The sequence below is a fragment of the Myiozetetes cayanensis genome, unplaced genomic scaffold, assembly GCF_022539395.1.
Source record: "Myiozetetes cayanensis isolate MyiCay16 unplaced genomic scaffold, myiCay2020 scf7, whole genome shotgun sequence".
NCBI lineage: Eukaryota > Metazoa > Chordata > Aves > Passeriformes > Tyrannidae > Myiozetetes > Myiozetetes cayanensis.
In genome coordinates this window covers 32,655,333-32,680,811 of record NW_026087964.1, presented here as the reverse complement: position 1 = coordinate 32,680,811, position 25,479 = coordinate 32,655,333, and the positions used below count along the sequence as shown (strand labels likewise).

Sequence of the window (25,479 nt, the reverse complement as noted above, 5' to 3'; positions counted from 1 at the left end):
CAGGCTCAAGACGAGCAAGAGGAATGGGTTTTTATTGTTTTGGGACTTGTTTGGTTATTTTAAAGTTTACTATGATGTACAGTAAACAAAACATCCACTCAAAGCCAAACTTGTTCATACAGAAAAGTGTTGCTGTCAAAAGCTTGTGGGGGCTCAAAAACACTTAGATCAAAAGTAGGAGAAAAGTCAGTTGAAAGCTATTACAAAAAGCAAAATAACATGCACACACACCACCCAACATTTAAGGCAAGTAAGTTCACAAGCTGCTGCCAACAGTCTGTCAGCATGTAGTGACACTTTCCATTTCTTTGCTCAGAAGGAGGTTGTCAAGTAGATCCTGTAATTTGGCAGTGCCTTGCATGGTAAGGGCGTAAATATAAAGAGAAGAAGGTCAGCCAAAAAAAACTAAGAGGTATTGGAAGAGCCAGAAGAGTGGCTGTAGCCAGGTGTATGTTGCCATGGTTGCCCTTTCACTAGGACAGACATGAGTCTGGGGATCCTGTAAAATGCCTGCTGTTGGCTTTTCTAACTGAAGTCCCCAGCTGGCCCAGGAACAAGCAGGTTGTCAACAACCAGGAATATGTTGACACACCGGGGTTTCAAGATTTTTCCTGAATGTGGTCTGTGGGATGCAAAGACTAAGAAAAAAGGTAAGCAGAGTAGAAATCTCCCAAGACATTCCATGGGGTGGTTTGAGGACAAATCATCTGGATGTTGCACAACAAGCTCCCTACAGGTGATCAAGCAGGGCAGCTCACATGACGGAAGATTAAGAAAAAGAAACTTTGAGGGGACAGGATTAAATAGGTACTCTGCCTTCTTGCAGGAATAAACATGCCCATGGCCAAAGGGCAGCCTTCACCTGAAGGAACTGGAGAGAAGGGGGTTTCAGGAGGAAGGTGTTACAGAACACTTATCATCATGAGGTTTCCAACATCACTCTCCAAGTCATCCTCTGCGACATTAGTAGAGCACAGGGTGCACATTTAGTGGCTGTGCAGCATGGGCTCTCCAACAAGATTGCCCATGTTGGGTACTCTTGAAAATGGCATATAGGGCTAATCAGGCATTTTGTCTGACCAGGCACTGACATTCTTGTACTCTTAAGCGACTTCAATACTGAGTATATATAGCATAACCCAACTAATTATGGAGTAAAGCAGCAACTCAAGGGAGGTGCTCAGAGGTTCAAGAGAACAACAGAGATCATCCATCTGTCATATAAGATGAGGATTTGAAAATTTCATTAATTTTCTGAAACTTTTAACTAAGATATTCAAAGAGTTTCATTACTACAAAGAGCCTTTTTATGCTGTTAATCCAGATTAGTACTGACTGTTCATTTTAGAGAGTTTGCCTAATTCTTTAGTTCTATCTGATGCAATAGAACAACCTAATTCTTCCTTCCTTTGAAGCATGGCCTTGCCCTCTGAAAATTCTTCATTGCTCCTTCCCCCACTTCCTGTTCCAAAATCACAGTTCAATGTGCTTTTAGTGCCTTATAGCCCATCCACAGATATTTCGAAAAGGAAAGTACTTCAGAGCTCATCTACAGCTACTCCTTTATTTGTTTTTAGTGATTTGATCAACTGCTGGCCTAGATCCCTGGAGAAACAAACAAACAAACATTAAAAAAAAAAAAAACTTAAAAAAATCAGGGTTCTCATTAATCTTAGAGATCATCATTTTCAAAGCTGATAATCAGAGAGAAACAGGCAGCTCTTCTTTGATAAGAAAAATAAAAGCATTTTATCACACACTTCACAACCTTCAGTTGTACAGGCTCCATTACTCTGATTTGAGCACCACACTCTTGGAGGGAACCATAATTTAGAGAGAGCCCTTCATCAACCAATTTGCCACTCTAAGGTGGTCTGATCTCAGAGTCCAGCTGTTAATCAAACTCACCTCCCTCACAGTGAATCCCCTCCTAAAAGGGGGCAATCTCATTCATCCAGTACTATTAACATGGCATTCCTGCCAGCTGAAACAAATTGAACTGAGGTAGCCAGGAGATGCCCACCTGCTGGGCTCTGCTGATCCACAAGAGGAGCCAAGATCTCTCCAAACTGTATGTTCAAAAAAGTACATTTTTATGTCTCAGGGGGTACCTGGGAACACAAAGCAGAAGGCACAAACTCAGCATCACTAACACTCCAGCAAGCAAGGAGATCCTCAGAGAATTTGATTTTGAGCCTAGCCTCTTGGTTTCTGTTGCCTGGCAGTTTAGATGAAGCCAACACGAAACTGTACAAAGGAGAGAGGTCAATACCTACTTCACTGGGTCTCATGTCAGTGGGACTTCTAGCAGCTGTTAAAGTTCTTCTGAAAGCTGTGCCCTGGGGCCTGCACAACAGGGTTCCTGGTATTTTTAAATGAACCAACATTTTGCCCTTCTCTAGCCAGCCAGAAACACACCCAACTGCAAAGACAAAGTAATTATCCATGCTATCTTCCTTCCTGGAAAAAAAACAGTTCTCCACATTTACTGAATCTACTGTGCAAGCCTACTTACTGTCAAATTGTCTCATTTTCTCCAAATTACAAAATACTTCAATATTAATATATAAAGCAGATAAAGTTAAAAATATCCTTGCATCAAAGAAATATTGAAATCTTAACATGAATGCTTTTACATTCATAAATCAAATGAAACAAAGTAAATGGTCTGTACTGCAGCAGCACGGTGCCCATTACGCAAGATAGGCTGGAGAGTGGGTGAAGAGGAAGTCCCAGGCTCTGTTTTCATTTGGAAACATCTGTCCCTAGGCAAGGGACAAATGTCAGTAAGGCACCACCTCGCAAGTTTATTTCTCATTTTCCTTTCACAATTAATTGCACTAGTAATCTAACCGTAAGTGGCAATTCTATAAAAATTATACATACAATCTTCATCAAGACTCTTGGTACTACTAATTTTAAAGGCAAATTATGTTTCTGTCAATTGTATCTGTGGCAAGTTACAAGCAGTTATCACTGTAATTATTGAAGTTACATTATTTCTAAGAAGAAATAGGAATGGTGTATTGTAAGTAATAGCCAGTCTGCAAATAAGCAGACATTTTCTCCTCAGCAGCACACCAAATAATGAATGATCCAACAGCTAGCAGTTGTTAGTCAATTAGAACAACAGGCCAAGACTGTGGTAAATTCTTAGGGCTCCAAAGGTAACACTTTCAAAGAAAATAGATTATTAAAAAATTAAATAAAAACCAAACCCACCCTCTCAGAAATACTTGTGGTAAGAAATGCTCTCCACTTTTTTTTTTTTTTGGTTGTTGGTTTGTTGTTTTTTTTTGTTTTTTTTCTTTACAGTTTTCATCACTTCTCAGGCTTTCCTTATGTTTTAAATTCTTCAGTATTTTTTCCTTTCCCCATGTTAAGTTTCTTTAATATGTATACAGCACAAAGCAAGATCACCTACATGGACAGGTCCCAGAGCTCAACTCTGTATGAGCACCTTCAAGTACAGGTTACTGTGAATTCAAGTCCACAGATCCTAATCTTGGTTCACAGCAGTGTCCACTTGTGCTCGCTCTGAGTCACAGGTGGATCAGAGAATGGAACTTGCGCTCGCTGCCCTCACAACTGCTTCCTCAGCAAGAACCACTTTAAGATCAGGAATCAGTTGGCAGAGTAGGAACATGGATTCCACCATTTGCAGGCAGCACATCTCAAACAACACCTACCAGCTTTTCCTCACATGACTGTGTACATGGATCCCATACTTGCAGGACAAGGAGCATTAGCTGCCTATTCCAAAATAGCTCTTAAACCAAATAATTATAATCCAGGCCTGCTAAAATTAATGTTTGACCTGGAAGTAATACATACCTCAACCTCTAAAATTGGTGCTCTTTGTTTCTCTAATAAGACTGTTCCTTGAGCAGACTGCAAAGCTTACCAGCTCCAACATTCTCCCTTTCTCTCAATTTGAAACAAAACCACAAATGAAACAAACTACTCAACCTACAAACATTTCATTGTCTACACAAACATGACTAAGTTGACAGCAGATAAAGTGTAAAGCTTCACTTGGCTAGTTTTTCTTTTGGCATCTTTTGTAACTGATGCAGTAAGTACATTCTGGACAGCTGGAGCAGTCCACCACAAATGCATCTGTCCTGCTGAATTCAGCAGTTGAAGAAAGTTGAAGGACAACAACAGTAGTTTTTCTTCTTCTGAATGATCTCAAATAGAATATAGTATTTCAGTTGCAAGAGACCTACTGTAATCATCTAGTCCAACTGCCTGACCAGTTCAGGGCTGACCAAAAGCTAAAGAACATTATTAAGGGCATTTTCTGAATGTCTCCAAAACACTGACAGGTTCAGGCTCGACCACCTCTCTAGAAAGCTTGTTCTAGTGTTTGACTACCCTCTTGGTAAAGAAATGCTTCCTAATGCCCAGTCTGAACTTCCCCTCGTGCAGTTTTAACCATTCCCATGCATCCAATCACTGGACCACAGGGAGAAGAGATCAGCACCTCCCCTCTCTACTTCCCCTTCTCAGAAAGCTGTAAAGAGCAATGAGGTGACCCCTCAGCCTCCTTCTCTCCAAGACACAGAATCCTCAGCTGCTCTTCATAGGACACTCCTTCCAGCTTTGTTGCCCTCCTCTGGATGCATCCAAGGACGTTCACATCATTCTTGAATTGTGGGGTCCAGAACCCCACACAGCCTTCAAGGTGAGGCTACACCAATGCTAACTACAGCAGGAGAGCAGGATAAATACTGTTTCTGAAAATTTTTAGAAATACCAGAAAATTTCACACATGCTTGTGGGGTGTTTGGAAGTTGCTACAGGTCTTCTTTAGAGAAAAAAAAATAGGAAATAGCCAAGTGTTTCATATGTTCTCAGAAGCTATCCCTTTCATGAATTCCTCTCTTCTCTCTTTCTCATCGGAGCACAATTATTGAGTAAGGAAAGTCAAAGAATTAAACCAAAACCATTTAACAGTTGTAAAGGATTTTGTTCCAGATGATATCTGATTCCTGAAACTATTTATTTCTCAATGCTGCCAGGTAGGAGTAACACAAGGGATGCCACAGCCGTGAGACCAGAGAGAAATACACGTGTCATCTGCTGCCCAGCAGGCTCCTTCTTCAGATGTCTTCCCAGAATTGTCCAATTCTTTGCCAGTATTCTCTTGTCCAGTATAAGAGGTCCTGCCTGATTCAATAAGAAACAGGATGTAAAACACCTTCAGCAGTTTTTAAGCTGCATCCTTGAGGTCAGGCTACTGGAAAACTGTCACTGAGTAGGTGAAGCCATTATGTGAACAGCATAGAGTACTACAGGGTTCAGGGTGATGGCAGTATTGGGTAATTAATGTCATTAACTTTCCCAAGCAATCATTTTTTATTGAAGTTAAGGATAATCAGAATCCAAAAAGTTTCCTGCAGAAGATGAATAGCCTTAGTAACTACACGTAGGATGGCTAAATACTCGTCTATACTCAGTAAAGACTACAATATAGCCAAAATACACCAAGTACTACTATTTTTTTTCTTCAGTTATGAGAAGCTTCTTGCTGTGTTTTCTCCTCTCCCAAAGAACATCATTCCTCCTGGTTACTTTGCTTCTTACCATAACATTCACTCCCTCCACTGACAACTGCAGTCGCTAAATATTAGTAAGGACTTACAGCTATCTTAGACAAGTCAGGAAATGTCAAAAGAGAAAACAAACTACTACAGAGCTAGAGGGATTGATTTATGATGATTACAATGGAAGAATAGAAAAATAAATGCCTTACAGTTTAGCCATTTCCTAACTAACATCTGAAATGCAACAAAGAGGGGGAAAAGAGTAACACAAATATTGTCACCAGAAGGACTTCTGGAGACAGATAAACACAAAAGAAGACAAACAACTTGACAAACTGATATATAATAGGAATTCAACAAAGAATCCCCCACACTCCCCTAAACTATCAATGTTTTAAATTAGAATTCTGGTGCAATTTATGCAGCCATTAGTGTCTTTGAAGCAGATACATATTTACATGGAGAGGAACTTGGTATTACATATCACTCGGAATAGAAGGTGAAATTAGAAAAAAAAAAAGTAATGAATATTTATAACAGGTATTGAAAAAATTCATATCTATCCTACTTACTAAGCAAAATTCAATACCTTACCAAAGAAAACTCTTAAGAAGCAACTTAGACTTTGAAAGAGCTTATGAATTTCAAGTAACAACCTTGCCTGGAACTTCTTATAAATCATTCTACAAACAGCTGTAGCACATTTTTTAACATTAAACAGGATATTAAATTTGATAGGAAACTAGTGTGACTTCACTTAGACTTCCTTTGTTCCAAGGATTTTGTTTTAATGAATCACTAACCACATTCAAAAAAGCGGCAGCTGAACACAAGGTTCTAGACAGACTTTCTATCCTGGATTCACGTTGTAAGTGAGAGAAGATTATTACCGTCACCCTCAGCTACAACAGCCCAAAGAATAAGTCCTGGTTTATTTTTACTAAAATAAGTGGACACACATCCTTGAAAAAACAGGCAAGAGTTTAAACACATACTGAACCTAAGTGAGCATAAAAATAATTTTTTGTTGGGATGCTTCTGTATGCCCCTAAACACTGCAATTCAAGTGATCTCTAAAGCCTTTTTAGAACCTTTCTAAGAGCATGGGATTGCTGCTGATGAATAACTGAAGTCCTAATCAGGCACACAAGCATGCTTACACAAGATACCCAGGAATGCACATACCTACACTGAGAACTAAAAAGTGCCCTGAGCTCTTAGAGCTTAGTACGTTACTCACTTAAAAGGCCAGACCAAGGTTTAATATTCATGTTTGCAGAAGCATTGCTTAGTTTTTATAATAGGTCCTATTATCAATGGTTATCCTATTGCATCTGATACAAATGGTGCTTCTAAAAAAACGATCCTTCTGTTTGCACGTGTCTGAAAAGAGAGTGGCTACACACATATAAAAAAAAAAATTGCAGCAGACTAAACAGCAGCAGAAAAAACAACATTCTCCCTACGCGCTCAATTTAGCACTTAAGCAACAACCTAAGCACTGGGAGTGAGGGTTATGCTTGCTTTCAGAGGAGAAAATCTAGCCTCATCTCTCACCAGTGCATGTAACATCACAACACAGAGTAAGGCACACTTCATAAACTTAGAAGTGGCCATAAATCTGACAGGTCTGAGATTATACCGTGGAGATACACTGACAGGAGGAAACCCTGGAAACACACTGCTTTTCCTCACACTCCCACTAACTAACAATATTTAAACTCTGTTAGCCATCAACAAACAGCATTGTATGATTAGGTCAGATTTAAAAGAATTGTAAAACAATAATAATAACAAGGTGTATCTCTGGTGAAGTAGCATCCAAGATAAATACAGCTCAAGTAAGCACATATATTTTCATTGCCAAAAAAGCAAATCATAGAATCACAGCACAGAGGGTTCTGTAGTTTACTGCTGTCTCTGTAAAGAGGTCCAAATGAAATTTTCAGGGGTATACTTTAGAACAGGCAAGTACATTTTCATTTGCTAGTCCCTTTCTAATACAAAACTAAGAATCCTTGCATAAACATACTTTTAAACTTCTTAAATCTAAATGGAAAAACTGACCAATATTGCTTTTGTATAGTCGCATAATCCTAAAGGTTAGACTATGTAACAAAATGATGGCGCAGCTAGGACAAATTCTTGCAACTGTGTGGCTTCATTCCAGTGTTAATATAATAACCTAGTTCTGCTATTGTTCTCTTATTGCCATTAATGACTTCTATGTACATACTACTGTCACACCATTTCAATAACCTAAGAAGTCTATTTTATTTATTTTAAATAATACTCTCACAGGTAGACACTACAGATTCACCCCACGTTGCCCATTCAAAATTGCCTAAAGAACAACAGCCAGAGACAAAACACAACGTAAGAATTACTAAAACATTAATAGACAGTACAGGGAGATTACGTTTCAAGTCACCAGTATGGCACAACAGCTCACCCCCTCCTTGCTGCAGCTGCCGCGAGCATTCCTGCGGCGGGTCCCTGACAAACTGCGTGAAATCTGGGGGTAGGAGAGCTGACTCCCAGGGGCCCACCTTAAGCAGAAAGACAACTGAAGTACCAGATTACGTTCCGCAACAAGCCACTCAGGAGGAGAGCAGAGGCCAGGGCCGCCCTCCTTGCCCCGCCGGGGAGAGGCGGGGTGTGGCTGCGAGGGGGTCGCCTCGTCGGGGCAACCCCTTGTGCTGCAGGAAATCCGAAAGAGGTGATTTACGGGCAAGGTTCATTCCCATCCCACTGAGCTGACAGTTCAGCTGAAAAGTATTAATCTGGGCCCTGAAAGCTTGTTAAATAACGAACTTTACCCTTAGGCTGAAAAAATAAAAAAAATAAATAAAAACCAACGGGGTGGGCAGGGTTGGGGGGGGGAAGGCAGTGTTGCACAAACTTATCGGTGCCCACTTGCTGCAGAACATGCCCTTGCAAGAGCTGTGTATGAAGAACTACTACTATTTATAATACATGAAAATTACCTGCTTAAAAACATGATACCCTTATTTTCTGCCCAGCTTTTTCTATGTTGGAGGACCCTCAACTTCATCCACACTTTTTAAAGTGTTTTTTAAAGCTAAAGTTCCTAATGTAGGAGTAGGGAGAAATAAGGGTAATATGTAAAGAGCTGACCCAAAGGACTGTATAACCTGCACTTAGGCATCAGCTTAACTTGGAGCAACATGGCATATGGATGGGAAGTCAAAACAGAGGAAGCATAACACCTATGAATTTCATTGAAGTTAACAAAGTTCAAGCAGATGACTTTATACTGACAATACAATCATATTTTCCTTGAAACAATTATTTGCAGTTCACTTATTTAATCCTTTCATAATTGCTTCAGATATTCATCTCAATATTCACTCATCACAGTAACAAACACATACAGTACTCAGTCAAATGGTTCCAGCAAAAGCAACAAAACCACAGTTAAAGACTTCTAACATGACTAAATCTGTTTGGATCCAGTCTTTCTCTCTGCTTACTACTCACCAATAGTCAGGCACAAAAACGTTTTTCTATTAACGTAATCACTTAACACATGCTATTCCACTCACTTCCCAGTCTCTTGACCTTTCCTTCCTTTGGTTTGTTGACAGTTCCTCTTTTTCCAGGGAGCACTTGCACTTCCACACAATGCAGTACAGTGGCAGCTCTCAAAGGCTTTGAGGCTTCCTCAAGAAATAGAGTGACTGTCCACACCATGTGCATGGGAACTGAGGTGAATACCTCCACTATCAGCTGTTCTACCTCAGCAGTTTAAGTGTCCAAATATTCACTGTGCTCCAGTCTGGATTCTTTCTACCTTTTCAGCATAAACTATTCTGAGGGTTTACAACTCAAATGTCAGTTCCACACAGTAAATATCTGACTTACAGTCATGGGTTGTAAAGGGTTGAGGTAACTTTACCTTCCACTAAGTTCTGAGGTTTGGGGTTTTGTTAAAACTTGTATAAATAGTGATAAAAAGTGATAAGAGTGGCCAGCTGAATTGATTTTGTGTTCCTACTTTTGAATAACTTAAGTTTGAAAAACACTCAACAAACATTCAAGCAGTATGATCATTGATAGTGTATTAGCACTCAGAGCATTGCAATGTAAGCATTTGGCTACAACAGTTTGAATACCTGAAGTAAAGTACAGCTAATGTACACTATCAAAACCTGACTTCCCATGTAGTGACAGTAAAATCTCCCAAATTTTTAATCAGTAAAACAAACAGCATTGAAGGGGGGGGGGGGAGGAAGAAGGGGAAAATCAGAATATCAGCTTAACTTTTAATCCACACACTTCCCTCCCTACCCCATGCTGAAATGAATAATGAATGAGCTGGGTCATGATTGCTTTCAATAAGTATGTCAGAAACAATGAGATGAGGGTAAGAGCTGTAATAACCTCAGACATCAGTGGTCTTCCTAACAATGCCACATGCTTATACAGCCACATACTATGCATCTTTTTTATGCATCAGCATACCGGGAACTGCAAAACCACAAGTACCAAAGTACCCAAGGTACTTGAATTTTGTTACGAAACTTACTATGCAAACAAAAATTAACAGAGAATTTGTGTCTGGAATGCGAGAATTTAAGCCCAACCTTCATCGTGCGTCTGGGCAGAACTGAGATTTTCGAGTGTCACCTTACACCTCCCGTCAACTCTGTCACGCAGCAGCAGCTCACCCAAAGCGCCAGTAACTCCAAGAGACTTTCCAGGTTTTGTCATCGCCCCCCTCCCCACGCCTCCCTCGCCGCTTCGTTCTTGTGCCCAGCTGCTCCCTGAGCGTTTCTCAGCCCTCCCTCCCGCGTTCCCTAGCCTGGGACCTCGCACCCAGACGCCCGCGGGGCGCGCCCCCGCTGCCAGGGCCGGCAGCAGCCGCAGCCCGCGGGCCGCTGTCCCGTCCCAGCTCTGCTGACAGCGGCGGGGCCGGGATCGCTCCCGCAGGGCAGACCCCGCATCGCGGCAGCAAGCGCAGCCCCTGGGCTGCCTCTGCCCATCAGGTGTTTCGCGTCTCTTTGTAAATGAAGCTCTTCCCCACGCAGCCTTGCACTCCAGCAACCCTGAAAATCCAGACACTTTTTAAAAAAATTCCTTCCCCCACTTTTAAGGACACCCCTCCATACACACACTTCAAAAGGCTTCTCACAGATCTTTTCCTTGGAGCGATTTCCAAGTCGTCCCTTCAAGGGGACTCGCAGACACATGCCCAGAGGAGCGACCTGGCATCTACAGCGGGGACACGGTCTTACCTTTGCCTCCCCCGCGTCGGGCTCCTCCTCGTAGTACCCCTGGCCGGACTCGTAGGCGGCGGCGGCGGCCGGCTGCCGGGGTCCCAGGAGCACGGCGCCGGCAGCGAGGCAGCAGCCCAGGGAGAGCACCTCCAGCAAGTGCATGGTGCAGGGGCGGAACGGGGCCGCGGGGCAGCCGGAGGAATGCAGGCGAAATTATGAGGCTCCTTCTCTTCCTCTTCCCCCCCCCTTCTCTCGCTGTCCTTTCTCCCCCCTCCCTCCCCTCGCAATATCCAAGGCAGTAAAATCCGTGGGATGGAGAAGATGCAGCAGCAGAAGCTCCTAGACGCCTGCAAGGGAGTTCCCAACTTTCCCAGCCGCTTCGCAAATTCTCACCAAAGTTATCCAGAGTTTGCCAGGTAAAAAACCCACCAGGAAACCGGACATCCGAGGCTGCGCTCACTCGGGAGCAGGGGAGGTGGAAAGCGCAGAGAGGAGGAGGAGGAGGAGGGAGGGGAAGGAGGGGGAGAGCCAGCGAGCAGCAGAGCGAGACCGAGCGGCCGGTCGCACCAGGCGAGTTTCCTCGGCTGGGGCCGGGGGGCCGGGGGCCGAGGGGCTCGGCCGCTCCCGCCGCTGTGCCGGACGCCTGTCAGCGGCGGCGCGCCCGGGGGGTGCGCGGGGCCTGGGGCTGCGCGGCGGCGGCGGGGGCCGCGCATGGCGAAAGCGCCCTCTGCCTGCGCCTCTGTGCGCCGAGAGGGGCCGGCCGCCTTCCTCCTCCTCCTCCTCCACCTCTTCCTCCTGCTGCTGCTGCCGCGGCGGCGCCGCCTGCTGCTGGCGCTCCCGGGAGCGGAGCGCAGCGCACCGCACCGCGGGCAAGGGGTCGTTCGGGGCGCGCTGCGGCGCGGGGAGGGGAGGAGAGCAGAGCGGGCCCGGCCCCGCAGAGCTGGGCTCGTCCCGGCTCCGACGAGATGAAGCCCCTTGTAGGTACAAGCCCCGATGGGAGAGCAACGCGCCCGACTCGTTTCATTTGGCTCCGAAACCAAGGGATGAAGTTGGGCACAACGCGCACGTAGGAATCGTGCGAGGCAATTTCTGTGAATCCTAATCAGCTACTTGCTGAGCAGTGTTGGCAGCTTCACTTAAGAGAGTATACAGCTATTTTTGGCTGGAGAAAAAAAGATTTTTTTCATGTTAGAAACAGAGCAACCCAAAGAGTAGCATAATTATTTGTAACCTCCCTATCAATGACATCTTGGAGCCGCCTTTGAAGAGAAGTTAACACCCCATTCAGAGCCCTAAATAACACTAAACACAGATACTGTGTTCCAGTTACACTGTGATTAAAAGGTTTTTTTTAAAAAATGCACATTGCTATCAAAGAAACACACTGCTCAAATCTCAGCTATGCAAAAGGAAAAAGTTATATTCTCTATACTATTATTTTTTGCTTGATGTGATCAGCATTATTGAACCTTGTGTAAATATTTAGAAAGCTTTTCAATTGTTTTCTGCATCACTTGAGTACATCTTTTGGTAACAAGACTGTATGGGAACCAACTGTGGGGGCAGATCCCTTACTGCCTTGATTGGATGCTGGCAGTCTCCTCATGTTACACTGCTCTTATTCTTCTGGAATCCCATTATGTAACTATTCTGGGAGCAACATTCTGGGAGTTATGCATAAGGGTGTCTCTAGTAGGCCTTTAGGTACCTCCTGTTCTTTTTGATTTATTTCTTATAATTTCCAAGACAGTATTTCAGCTTGGTGCTACGCAGATAAATTATTTTGATGCTAGAAAGTAATCATTTGCAATCAGAATGAAATCTGAAGTTTAAATACATCTGCATTTGAAGAGTTTGTCTAATTACTGGAAAATTATTGAAGCACTAACATTTTTTTAAACACATTACAAGAGAGTAAAGTAATGAAACAAAGACAGGGTAGAAGTTAAGCACAACAGTTATGAAGATACAAAATAGTGTACATAAATTAAAAGGCCCATTGTTCTTCATGGGACCCTTGCAGGGCTTCAGATCAAAGCAGAGGATTAAAGCCTAGAGAGAGCATAGTCCACGATGCAAAATCCATCTAAGCAGAACTGCAGCATTACTGATTTGAGTTTAAACATGTTAAAATCTCTCAAAAGCATCACAGGCTGATGTAGAAATGAAGTTCTCTTGTAGAATGTTAATAAAACCTGCCTGACAAATCATGCACAGATAATATAATTTCAGTAACTGAGTGCCATGCAAGGAGCCTCCCCGTAACTAAGTCACAAAACGGGATGGAACATACCACTCCTGCTGTGCCATCATAATATCAGCTGTCTTCATTATTTACTTCCCCAGCACATTCATTCTTCCTTCCCCTTCAAATTCATAGAACATCCATCATGGGATCAAAGGCCTCTATGTAATAGAGCATTTCTTCCTACTGTCCTGTACAGCAACTTTAACATGTATAATTGAAAGCCAGTAATCATAGTAATAGTTGCTCAAGTTCCAGTCTAATCAAAAGATTTAAAAAAATAAAGTGGTTGAAATCTATGATACTTTATAGGCTCAGTGTACAAACAAATAAATATGCCATTGGCTCTGGACCACTAAGGTTTTAATTAATCTAGACTGTATTTCTCTCCATCCCTTAAAAGGTGCCTAATTTAAACATTTACCAATTTAAATATATTTTCTCCTTTTACTACCACCTAATGATTAATACTCCCCTTGTGTCTTCAGCTTAAACAGAAATCAGCCTACAGGACAATTAATTTACAATTCTAAGTGACACTGTACACTGACAGTGAACTGACCTTATAAACACAAATTACTCAAGAGATATCCCTAACAGTGTAGAGACACAGGTCTGAGTCTTACCCTGTTATGTTTCAATGGCAGCAATAGTTACTGTTGAAAAAGAAAGGATTTTTTTAATGTCAAAAGTAAGATTCCTTCAAATTATTTTTTATATTGCTTTAAGGATGCATTTAAAAAATCCAAGCCCCAATTTCTTGTTCAAGTTGGTGTAACATACATCTGACAAACACATTTCTGTCCTGTATCTAGACATACTTGGTATGTTCCTTTCAGAGACATTCTACTTCTAAAATGGATGTGTTTCAATACCTATTTCCTACTTCCAGTCATTGGCAAAATCAAAAATCATAGAGGAACCACTGCAGGAAATGTAAGCTGAGACTGGGAAATAGAAGAGAGTCAACAGCAGCAAGAAAAATCAGTAGCATGCTTTCATAGTGTGGTCTATTTGCTTATTGTAGAGTTAAATACTAACAAATGTTTTCTTTTCACAGAAGGAAACAAGTTAAAATCACAGATAACATGGTTTGCTTTTTTTCAACACACATAGTCTTGTGTGTTGAAACTCACACTCATGAATTTCAATGGAGTTTATGTTTAATATAAATCTCAAAGTTAGAAAACATTGTTCCCTGAGTGCAGCAACTCAAAAGACTATGGAAGTGCCATTCTGGAGTCATTCCAAAAGATGAAGGCATTCTAAGTAAGTAAGCTTCCTTAGTTCCTCTATAGATAGGACTCCCCTATATTTCCTGTCATGCTTAAAAGCATAGAAGAAAAAATGGACATTGATCAGGGTCTTAAATATCAATGTCCTATGTAGATACTTTAAATCAGTTGTAAATGTATAGGGGGAAAAGAAAGAAAGAGAAGGCAATTCAGATTCAGTGCCAAACTGAACAGAACAGCTGCTCACTAAAGCATTTTCTGCCCTTGAATTATTCAACCCAAAGTTTTATTACACATTTTTATCATATTACTTATCTACTCAGAGTAACCAGCTTTACAGAAGATTTAGCTACTGAAAAATGTCAGTACAGTAGATTTAGGTTGTAGTCCACTTCTCAAAATCTCTTATTTGTATAAAACATGATTTAGTGGAAATATTTAGCAGTGCTGCTAGTTTTACTGATTAGGTGTGTAATGGACTTCCTCACTCATCACAAGCACATTCAAAAATGTATCTTTTTTTTGATACGGGCCCTCATTTAGGAAAGGATCTAAACATGGTAGCTTGAAGATCGTCAATAGCAATTGAAATATTTTCCTTAACTTTGATCAGGCATCCTCACTGTAAAACGTAACCCATGGGAAACTGTTCTATATCAAGCCTCCAGCTAGGAATCCTAAAATATAATTTTATCCATTAATTTTCTCCAAAATTATTGCCAGGACAAATCAGTTCAATGAGAAAGACATCACTGGTGCAAAATCATTTGCTGCAATGCTTGACCTAGCAGCCTGCACTTTATTATCTAGAAGTTTCTCTTTTGTTTAGTATAAAAGTTTGTGCCTTTTGAAAATTAACTAACGAGACAAGAAGCCTTAGTCCTCAGCCCTTTGACACCAGTTGATATGCAAAGATTACAGGATTATTGGGATTTCTTTGTTCTCAATGATTCCCTTTTTAAACTATTAAATTCAAAACTATTGGCATCTAGCATTAGAAATTCTCTATGCTACAGGCAAAATGACTGGAATAGTGTAAAACCCTTGCAACCTTTGCTATAATAAGAGGTCAATATAATGCAAAAATGGACAGCACAAGGCTGCATCTCAAGAAAAGAGTTTGAATTACTCAAAGTAAATTACATGTCTCTAGGGCTGCCCTAAATTTAGAACGGAGAAAGCCCTAGCATACATTTTCAGCTGACTTACATTAGGATTTTTCTCTTTACCATAGTTTTTCTTCCTGTGATGTACAGTCTCACAGAAGAACAGGTATGCATAGGATATTGATTTACATCCTGTAAACTGATTATTATTTTTATAGCCTCTGACTATAAACAATAAAATGACTGATTGCAAATTGATGCTGGTTCTTAACTGAAAGTGGTGCACAATCTAAACTGTATAGCTGAAGTCATGTCACTAAATAAACAAACTTAGATTAAACAAAACATATTAGGACCTAACAGCATACAACCACTAAACATAAAAACCCTTATCATGATATATACCTTCCTGCAGTAGTCTTCCAAGTGACAATCTATGAGATAGCATATAAAATTTGGGAATATAACAGGACAAAAGTCCTAAACTAATTCAAGAGACATTTCTACATTGTTGCTAAAACAATGGCAGAAATAATTATTTCTATAAAGAGATACAGTTTCCACTAACTTTGTTCTTGTATACCTCTTCAAATTTTCTTTCAACATTTTGCCTATTCTGGAAATTAAGAATATGCTAAACCCTTCAAATGTAAAATGCTGAAGTATTAAAACCTAAAAAAATTGTTAAACAGTATTGAGATAAATTTGCCTCCAAACCCATAATAAGGTAATGAGTTATTGTAATGATCCTAATTTTTCCTAAATAGGTTTTCTTTACCAAAGTCAATTCTTTTCTCCTATTTAAAATAGCCTTTTACATATTTGAACACATACCCTTCCTTACTTAATCTTCTTGTTTTAAGCCAAATAAGATCAGTTTTGCCAACATGGCTTTATAGATTTTTGTTTTCTAAAGTTATACTGTCATATAAAGTTATAACTGTCATTTGAATAACCTTTAGTTTATCCAGGAGTTCACTGAAAGGTGGTGCCCAACACAGAAAAGGGGTACTTCAAAACTGATCTCTATTGTACAGAACAACACCCCAAATGATTCTTTTGCATGTACATTCTCCCGTGGTATTTGCTCATTAGGCAGCTTCATATTGAGCTTGCAATAAGCTGTAACTCTTGAATATTTTTTGAGGATTTTCTATCAAGCCAGATGTTCCCTTTCCTGCAGTTGTAGATTTGACTCTTCCAACATAAGTGGAGCACTCACACTTCCCAACAGAAATTCACTATCTATTTGCTTCTAGTAATTTTTTCACTTTATGCAAATTATTTCCAGTTATAAGCCTATCTGTCTTTGCTGTCCTTGATCCCTAGATCTCATCTGTAAGTATATCAAAGTAAAGGTGTATTCCACCTGTGCTACTCTTGATTCTCTGTGGTCAAAAAAAGCATTGTTAGCTATTACAAGGTTTAGTTAAGGGTTGAAACGTCCCTCCCAACTTGCTGATCCACACTCCAGGGTTGGCTTCAGCCCATAATACTGATTCAGAAACCAAAAATGCTGAAATGTGGGGATATTGAGGTCTGAGAGTCTTGCTTAAGTCCATCTTCATTTTTCATATAGTTGAAAAAAGTTTGAGATTAGTTTAAAAATGCTGAAAGAGAGATTTGTGGTTTGGTTTGGGTTCTGGTTTTCTGTTGTTGGGGTTTTTTTGTTTTGATACAGCAGGTAGTGAACTTCTGGAATTTGTTTGTTATGAGAGGTTTAAACTGTGAGGTGTAAAAATGGATCAGACATAGTAATGGAGATCAGAACCATAACCTGATTTAAAAAGAGAGGGGAAAAAAGTAGGAGTAGTACAGTGTTGCATATCTAATTCAATGAATGCAGATGCTGGGAAAGTGTGAAGGAAACGGACTGCAGGCAGTCAGTGTGGTCTCCTTAAACAGATAGACAATCTATACAGATGGTTTGTCTAAGCCAATAGTACATATCTTATATTTTGAGGGAAAATTAATCAATTCCTTATTTATTCAGGTCCAAAACACAAAGTAAATTTGCTCTTGTATTTTAGTCTCATGTTCAGACCACGTGTACTTAGTCATAACAAAAATACTTATTTTCACACATCATTATTGCACTTAAAGTCGGTCCAACAGATAGGGTTGGAAGGAATTACACAGGAAATCCAATTTGTAAACTGTTTTTTATAATTTTTAATGAAATTATTAAAGAGTGCTATTGATATCACCCTTAAACTAGATTTAATCATTCCATTGTAAAAAAAGGAAAAACCTAAAGCAAATCCCATGTATCAGCTTCTTGGACACATATCACAGAAAAACAGTAAAGCAGAAGTTTTGGATTTTTTATTTCCTTTTTTTTTTTTTTTTTTAAACAAATATGACCCAGCAAAATAGGAAACCTACATAAAAATGTTCAATCCGGAAGTTACCATTACCAACAGTTTGAATTTGTAACGCACTTAACTTGGTTACCAAGAAGGTTTTGTCCCCTGCTAAACAATTGCTTAATAAAAACCATAACATGTTCCCTTAAAAGTGTGTTTTGTGCTGAATCAAGAGTGTTATTGTTGCTCTCAGACCTAGTGATGCATGCTGGGCACAAACCCAGAAGGATAAGGAACCATCATCTGTAAGAATTCAAAATTCAATCCCTAACCTTTTCATTTTTCAAAATCTGCTAAGGGAGAAAGAAAAAAGCAAACAACCAACAACAAATTAAAGAACAAAGGTACACTGATATACACATTGCATCAGAGGCCACAAACAATTCCTTCATTCCCTGTGTGGCCAGGAAATTTCATATTCATGAGCACTCAGCACAGGGTGACAGAGATCCTAATTCCCTGTGATATAGTGAAAGCTGCCCTAATTTTCCCCATTATCATTAATGAATTTATGTAAAAAGAGACATTCTTAGACCTGTTCTTGACTGCTTGTTTTGTTTCAGCACAACCTGTTAATCTCTCTCCTTTGGCCAGTTCCTTGACATTCAACACTTCAGGCTGAACTAGACTAAATGCTGACTAACTAGACTAACCACTAAACCAATGCATGCAACATGGAACGAGATCATCACTGGGCGAAGCAGCTTCAGCACAGCACATCCATCCTCCTTCTGGTAGCTTATCGCTTTCCAACCTGAATTTAAGAAGCTACTACTGATCTAAAAAAGCAGATAGCCTGCTGGGTGCAATCTATTTTTTAAATTCCTATCCCATCACAAACCTACAGCTATACTCCACGGGGACACTTCAGCTAATCTGTCCCAGCACAAAATTCTTGAATGCAAAGGGTAGATCAACAGACCATTTTCAGTGGCAGGTTCCAGCTGTGAAACTCAACCTAATCTTCTCTATTGATAATGAATATAAGCCTGAGTGTATTCAAAACTAAAACCAACTCCAACTTCTTCATAAGACTCCCTGAAGTGATGGCGTCTTCCCAGGGTAAACAGGTGATCTGGATAGATAAGGAAGAGGTAGAGAGACAAGCATATAAATTAAAAAGCTAAAAATTTCAGATATTTTATTAAAAAGTGCTCCAAACTGTGTATTATTACATTAAAATAATTTTCAGAGATGCACAGAAGTCCCTTTTGCTTATCTTTTCTGCCTTAAAATTTTGAGTGGTCAAAAATCACCATTTTTTTTGGACTCAGATCTGGGGTTTTTTCCCCGTAGTAATGGCATCAGTTTAGTCATAGTTGTGTTCTAATCTCTTTATGTTAGTGTAAGGCCACTCACAGCTCTCTCACTTAAACAGGATAGAGAAAAGTCATACTTCCATCTTATTTTTCTGTTCTCTTGAGATGGGACCAGCCAAGAGCAGCCCCTCAACCATGGAAGAACTGTGGGATGAGGGAACATGCTGGTGATGGGTTCTGAGTTGTCCTAGCTGAGGAGATACAGAGGAGGTCAGACAGTCAAAGAACCTGATGTTAGCTTACTTTAATTTGTTTTACAGACTAGTATACAGTCAAAGGCAACATTTCAAAGCCCATGAGCTCAGCTACATGGAAAGAGAAGAAAGAGAAGAAATAAGAGGCAGAATTTTTTTTTTTTCTGGGATCTGGCCATATTAGGCAAGTAACCTGGTGAAGCTTAGTGAACCCAAACTACATGGTGTTGCTGCTGAGACTACAGTGACAGCCATAAGAAAGATGAGACAATACAATAGTTTTAAAAGCATTTTTTCTGCTTAAAAGGGATTGCAGATAGCAGACGGCTGCACCACATGCTTTTTGCTCTTGGATTACTCCTAGTAAGTCTCTAATCTCTTATAATGAAAATAGATTGGCTTTGGTGGATCTATGGATTTCTAGTATTCTAGTTGGTAAAATTACATAAAAATCAAAATAGTCCAAAGGAATATTTGTTTCCACACAAATCTGAAGCTATTCACCTGATAGGCTAATGTTTCTAGTCCACAGTTTTGCAATCTTTAAAGCAACCAGAGGGAATCAGGAACAATAATTAGCTGTAATTATATCTTTTTACATTGTAATACACTTCTTTCAAATCACATCTGATTTTTGTAAGTCCATATTTCTTTTCTTGCTCTTATCCAAATATGTCAGTAACCTAGCCAAAAGGAATAAGACTCAAACGAGAAAGAGATTTACTCATGTAGTGATATTCATAGCAAGGCTGTTAATAATCATAGGAGGTCTTGAAAAATCATTTGATTTTTAAAACTATGGAGGAAAAGTGTATTCCCTTTTTTTTTTAAACAGAACTTCAAAGTCTAGATGTATAGTGGTTTCAAGGGATTTTCTGCATGTTGTGTGACCTATTGTTTAGTTAAACCGTGTAACAGATGCCTTGTTAAATAATAATAAAGCTGAGTACCAGTAGGAATAAAACAACTTGTTGAGTTCAATATACTCTCAGTCAAGGTCAAAAAGAGCTGGACTCAAACTTAGGGAGTTTTCGAAAGTTTACCCTAAATATACAGTATCAGAGGTCATAATTAAGCAAACTCATTTCATCAGTCAGCTTCATGTTTGCACAGCAGTGGGAGCAATTATAACACTACCCATTTTTTCAGGTTGGCTTGAACACTTGACCTCATAAGCAAACTCCTTTTTTCCCCCTCTCTTAAGAGGCAAAGACAAACCATTTGGTTTTAACAAACCAGAGCTGTCAGTTTGACATTTCGAAGTATGTTTAACTGCTTTCTTTCATTAAAAAGATGGTTTATCTTAAAAATAGACAGTTATAGGCTCTTTCTACCAATTTTTCCATGCAAAGGTTAAAAAAAAAAAAAAAAAAAAGTTTCTGCTTCCTTGACATTTTCTTCAAGTTATCAGTTGAACTGTGTTTGTTCCAGCCTCTGGAACACATAGAAATCTTCAAATTCATGCAAATGCCAGAATGCCTTAAGGGCACCGTTGCCTTGATATTCCTCTTGCATCGTGCCAGCATTCACTGCCTCACATGGGGCCAAAGAATGTGAAATCCAAAGAGAGAATTACAATTTTTTTCAACAGTAGTCATGTGTGGGCAGATATTAATCAAAACTAACTGCACTGAGAAAAAGTAAAACAAATAGAAGAGGAATCTCACCTCCCTTTCATCATCCCAGAGTTAAGGTTCTAGGGTAAAGCCAAGTGTCCACTAAAGTCCATGAAAAGCAACAAGCCTCTTCCAAAGTGGAAGTCATTTTCCATTTCTTTTGCTCAGTTAGTAACAGGGGGACACTATATGCTAACTTTGAGATCCCTAAAGTTACAGAAGAAAAGTCTCATGTTGAGAATCTGCATTGGAAAATCTGTCCCTGGCGAGCCCCAATGCCATAAAGAGATGTCCAAGAAATACAGGGAGGAAGTGGAACAGGAAATTAGTCTCCAACCTGACCATTTGATTATCAAAACGGAGCAAAGGCAATAGTGGCATACTTGATAAAATAAAAAAAGTATTTGATTGTTGACTGACAATGTTTTCATTTTAAGGTTTGTGTCTTGCTCAATTTTTCAGGTCTTTATTGAACAAAAATTGAAAGGTATGATATATCTCAGTGATCAGGCCATCTCAATAGGTTTTACGGGAGAATTATCAAATTAGTGAATGAAAAAAAATTACATTTGCCTGAATTCAGTCTAAAAGTTGTTAGATCCTTAATACTTTTATCTTGCTCATGGAGTGATTTCTATTAAAGTACTTTGATTTCTACCTGAGACATTTGGACTGTCAAAATCAAGCTGCATGGAAACAGGATATTGCCAGATGATCTGAAATTCTGACTGAATTATGGGATGCAGTCATCTGTTGTGAAATATGCTGTAAAAAGCACCAGGTGCTCTACAAATTGTGAAAATAGACTACATATTAAATAAAGGAAAATGCATTTGAGACACAGCAGGCTTGGAAAAAGCTTAAAAATTTGAGGGGGAACAAGAATCGAATAAAGAATACATTCCAGGCCAGAAAAGAAAAAAAAAAACAACCACAACCAAACCACAATGGAGCCTCAGGGTTTGTAGGGGGTTTGTTTGTTTGTTTGTGTTTTCGTAATTGTGCTTGTTTGTTTTTATGTTGCTTTTAGAGGAAGAGGGTGTGGGTGTTCTTGGTGGTAGTTGGAGTTTTTTTCCCCTCCAAAGACTACATATCAAAAGGTTCTAATTTTATGGCCCTAGACCCAGAAAACCCAGACATCTCCCCCACTTTATTTTCCTGCCAATCTTATAAACTCTGAAAACTAAAAAAACGATTTGTCTCTCTCTAGATAAAGAGTCTCTCTTATAAAAGACTATGTTGTGAGGCAAATTTAGGAACAATTTTAGTGATCTGATTCATCTGTTATACATAGGTCAAACTAACTCTTTCATGGCTCCTTCGGTATTTCAGAAATAACACATTCAAAATGTTCTGGTTAGCAAAGTAAAGAGATGCGGCTCAACAAGTAAAGGTTACAGTTTTATCAAGGAAGAAGAAACAATATTTATAGGTTCATTTTTTTTGCCATTAGAGAGACCATATTATTTTTCCTCCCCTCTTTCATCGCACTGCAACTACAAGTCTTTACAACATGTATTATTGATAATCATAACTTTATAGGGATTTTAATTTAACATAGTAAATTGCCTTGCTGGACTCTTTACGATCTTTATAAAAGCAAGGATGATTTGGGTTTTTTTTTTATTGTTGTTTTCATTTGGTTTTTAGTGAAGGAAGAGAATTCTACAGAACTATTATAGAGTATTTTGGTTCCTGGAATTGCTATGTGCATCATGTAATATACACAAAACATATACTAACCCTGCCATGTAAAGAAGTGGGCAGGTGGGTATTTTAAAAGTCTGATTTTATTATAGATGAAAGAACTTAACAAAATCTCTCACAAAGCCTCTTAGATTATATCATGGATGATCAACATACCTCATATTAGGTATTAAAATCCAACATCACTTCATTTCCCCTCTTTAAGACTAGATTTAGAATACTGTTCTGCTCCCAACAGATATGAAAAAGGTAAAAAAAAAAAAAAAAAGGCATCTGAAAAAAAAAGACCCTACTTGAACAGGGGAGAAACATGAAGCGTTTTACCTACAATTATGAAGTCTTCTAAATTTGAAATATAGGCACATGAGACAAAGTGCATGACTCATTGTATGTCCAGATCAACTTTTTGTAGACTACTGTGGAATGGTGTTTTCAATAAGAGCCTCAGAATCCCACAAAGTGGGAAGCATGCAGAGTTTCCTTACTCATATAGCACTATGATAGTCCTTACACTTAAATGTATTATAATATTTTTTTTTAGCAAACCATGTGAAAACTCCCCATGTGTTGATCTGTTCCTTCTGTTGGAACCATATTCATGGTTACAATTTAATCAGCATTGTTTTCCCTTTGTGCATGTCACAAGACTTAAATAAATGGAAACAAGACAACTGTGTCCCAGGTATTCTTTCGTTTATATCTAAATATTAATTATTCTCTATAAGTGTTCTTATTTTCAGAAGTATCATGTTTTATGAGCTACTAACTTTAGTTTATCTGAAAGCAACTGTTGGTTTCTCTAATGTTTGAGACTCAGCTTAGAAAATTCTGCCCAATACCTCTATAGGCATTCTCACTGCAAGCAGTAAATGCCTACCTGGGAATGAGGAAATTCCATACTTATTTATTCACCCTAAGTTTCTTGTGCAATAAATGCAAATTGCTCAATTGAATTAATAGCAGAGTATAAAGAGAGCACTGAGACACAATTTCCATGTGAGAGATCTATTTAGAGCACTGATTTTCTTTTACAAAATTATGAACAGATAATAATTCTACTGCAATTTGTTTTCTCCTGAATCTAGCTGATCTGCCACATAGTATTTTTTTAAAATGATACCATGCATGTGGGCTTCAGCATTAAATAATTAACAAAAAGTAGCACATAACCTTCTTTTTGTATTAACTAGAGACTTATGCTTGACTTATTAAAACAGGGAAGAGGTAGTTGTCATTTACCTTTTTGCCTCCTATTTGAGGTAATAATTCTAGGAAGCTGTAAAAACTGTAATTGCATTATTACATTCATTATGTATTCTCACTTCAGAGAAGAAAAAAAATGCGTGAAGTAACATATCCTATTAATCACAGAGATTTGAATCCATCTAATCTTTCTCTATAATTTCAGCTAGACATCTATTATAATGTCAAATACTATTAGTGAAGCTCTAGCTACTCAATATCCACAAAACAAGTTCTTGCATGAGAATTGACTCAACAGAGCTATAAGACAATAAAAGGGCAGCAGGGCCTGTGGCCTCTGCTCTCCAATTCCATAAGGTGAAGAAAAAGTGAGTTCACTAGGAGCTGTCAACTCTGAAACATCTCAGTTCAACATGATTTCACCAAAGATCAAATGGAAAAGGCTAATCTTGTTTTCTAGACACTTAAATCTCATTTTCCCAGGCAGATTTACCCTAGGTTCATCCAAATGTATCTTAAACAGAATATCTTATTCTGAAGTGTCTTTTTTTTCCCTCTGATACAACAGGCACAATAGCACTGAATACATCAGTGTCACAGTTATTGTTTCCAAAGATTAGGCAGAAGGCCACAAGACATCTAGGGAAACTAGAAAGCATGTTACTAATACTCTTACAGCACATTTATACTTTATGAAAATATTTATTTATGCATGCATATCAAAAATTATCAGCTCATTATCCTCCCATACATGTATTCATCCTACACTGGCAGAAAGCAATACTAAACTTTAGTAGTTCTACTGGGGCCTCTTTTTTCTTTTGTTTAAATAAAAGATTGACAGGACTGCAGTTTTACTAATACTTGGTGTTTTGTACATGAAAGATATCCTGCTGCTCAGTCACATGCATGCTACTAGAATAGTTAAAATAAGATGAATAAAACATATTGCCAAAATGTTGTTTAAGATTGGTTACCTACAGAAAAACTGTAAAGATCCCACAAATATGGGACTTAAATAGGCATTTTCCCCTTTTGGGGTCTGATATTCAACCCTGAAAGCATTACTTTGTCCCACCCTAAAGATTTGCTTCTTCCATTTCCATGATTTTTCCTATCTCCCTTCAGCAAGGTTTTATTTTCAATTCAAAGTGTTAAAACGAAGTAAGAATCTATGTTGTTCTTAATTAGCAGAAAAGTTATTTACCTGTGAATCTGACTCAAGTCACAATGTTATAAGTTACACTTCAGATGTAATTTAGATTGTAAGTTGCACTTTGGATATAATTTAGTACCTTGTCTTCATTATTTGCTTGGGTGATGGTGATGAAGGGATCAGTACAAATAAAATCCAAAGTTTACTAAAAATCAATAACAAAACTTTCCACTATCCTCAGTGAGAAAGTTTTGTCCCTAGTGTTTTGGTTTTTAAGCAGAACAGTACATGATGAAGAAATCTATAGACATTTTGGGTTTCAAATGCATAGGTCTTGGCAAAATTGATAGCAACATAACACCGGTGTGTTTTGTTGCAAAACCAATTTCTGATTCTTCATCAAGTTCAATCCTGTATTGAAAGCAAGGGAAGTGTTGCTTTTCAAACTTGGCAACATATCTTTCTATTTCTTCATTCTATAGGAATGAAAATGTAATTTAAGGACAAGATGAGGCTTACAGTAAGTTGATTCTGTCATTATAA

At 39.0% G+C, this 25,479-nt stretch overlaps 1 protein-coding gene across 1 annotated transcript in view; it reads right to left on the bottom strand.

Annotated features, from left to right (window-relative positions):
• VEGFC (vascular endothelial growth factor C) overlaps positions 1-11,019 on the bottom strand; it is a 74,492-nt gene extending 63,473 nt beyond the window's left edge. The window contains exon 1 of the mRNA XM_050338179.1: positions 10,808-11,019. Within this exon, the coding sequence (XP_050194136.1) occupies positions 10,808-10,951 (144 nt within the window). The 5' untranslated portion in view covers positions 10,952-11,019. The remainder of the gene's footprint in view (positions 1-10,807) is intronic.
• Between the last annotated feature and the right edge of the window lie 14,460 nt (positions 11,020-25,479).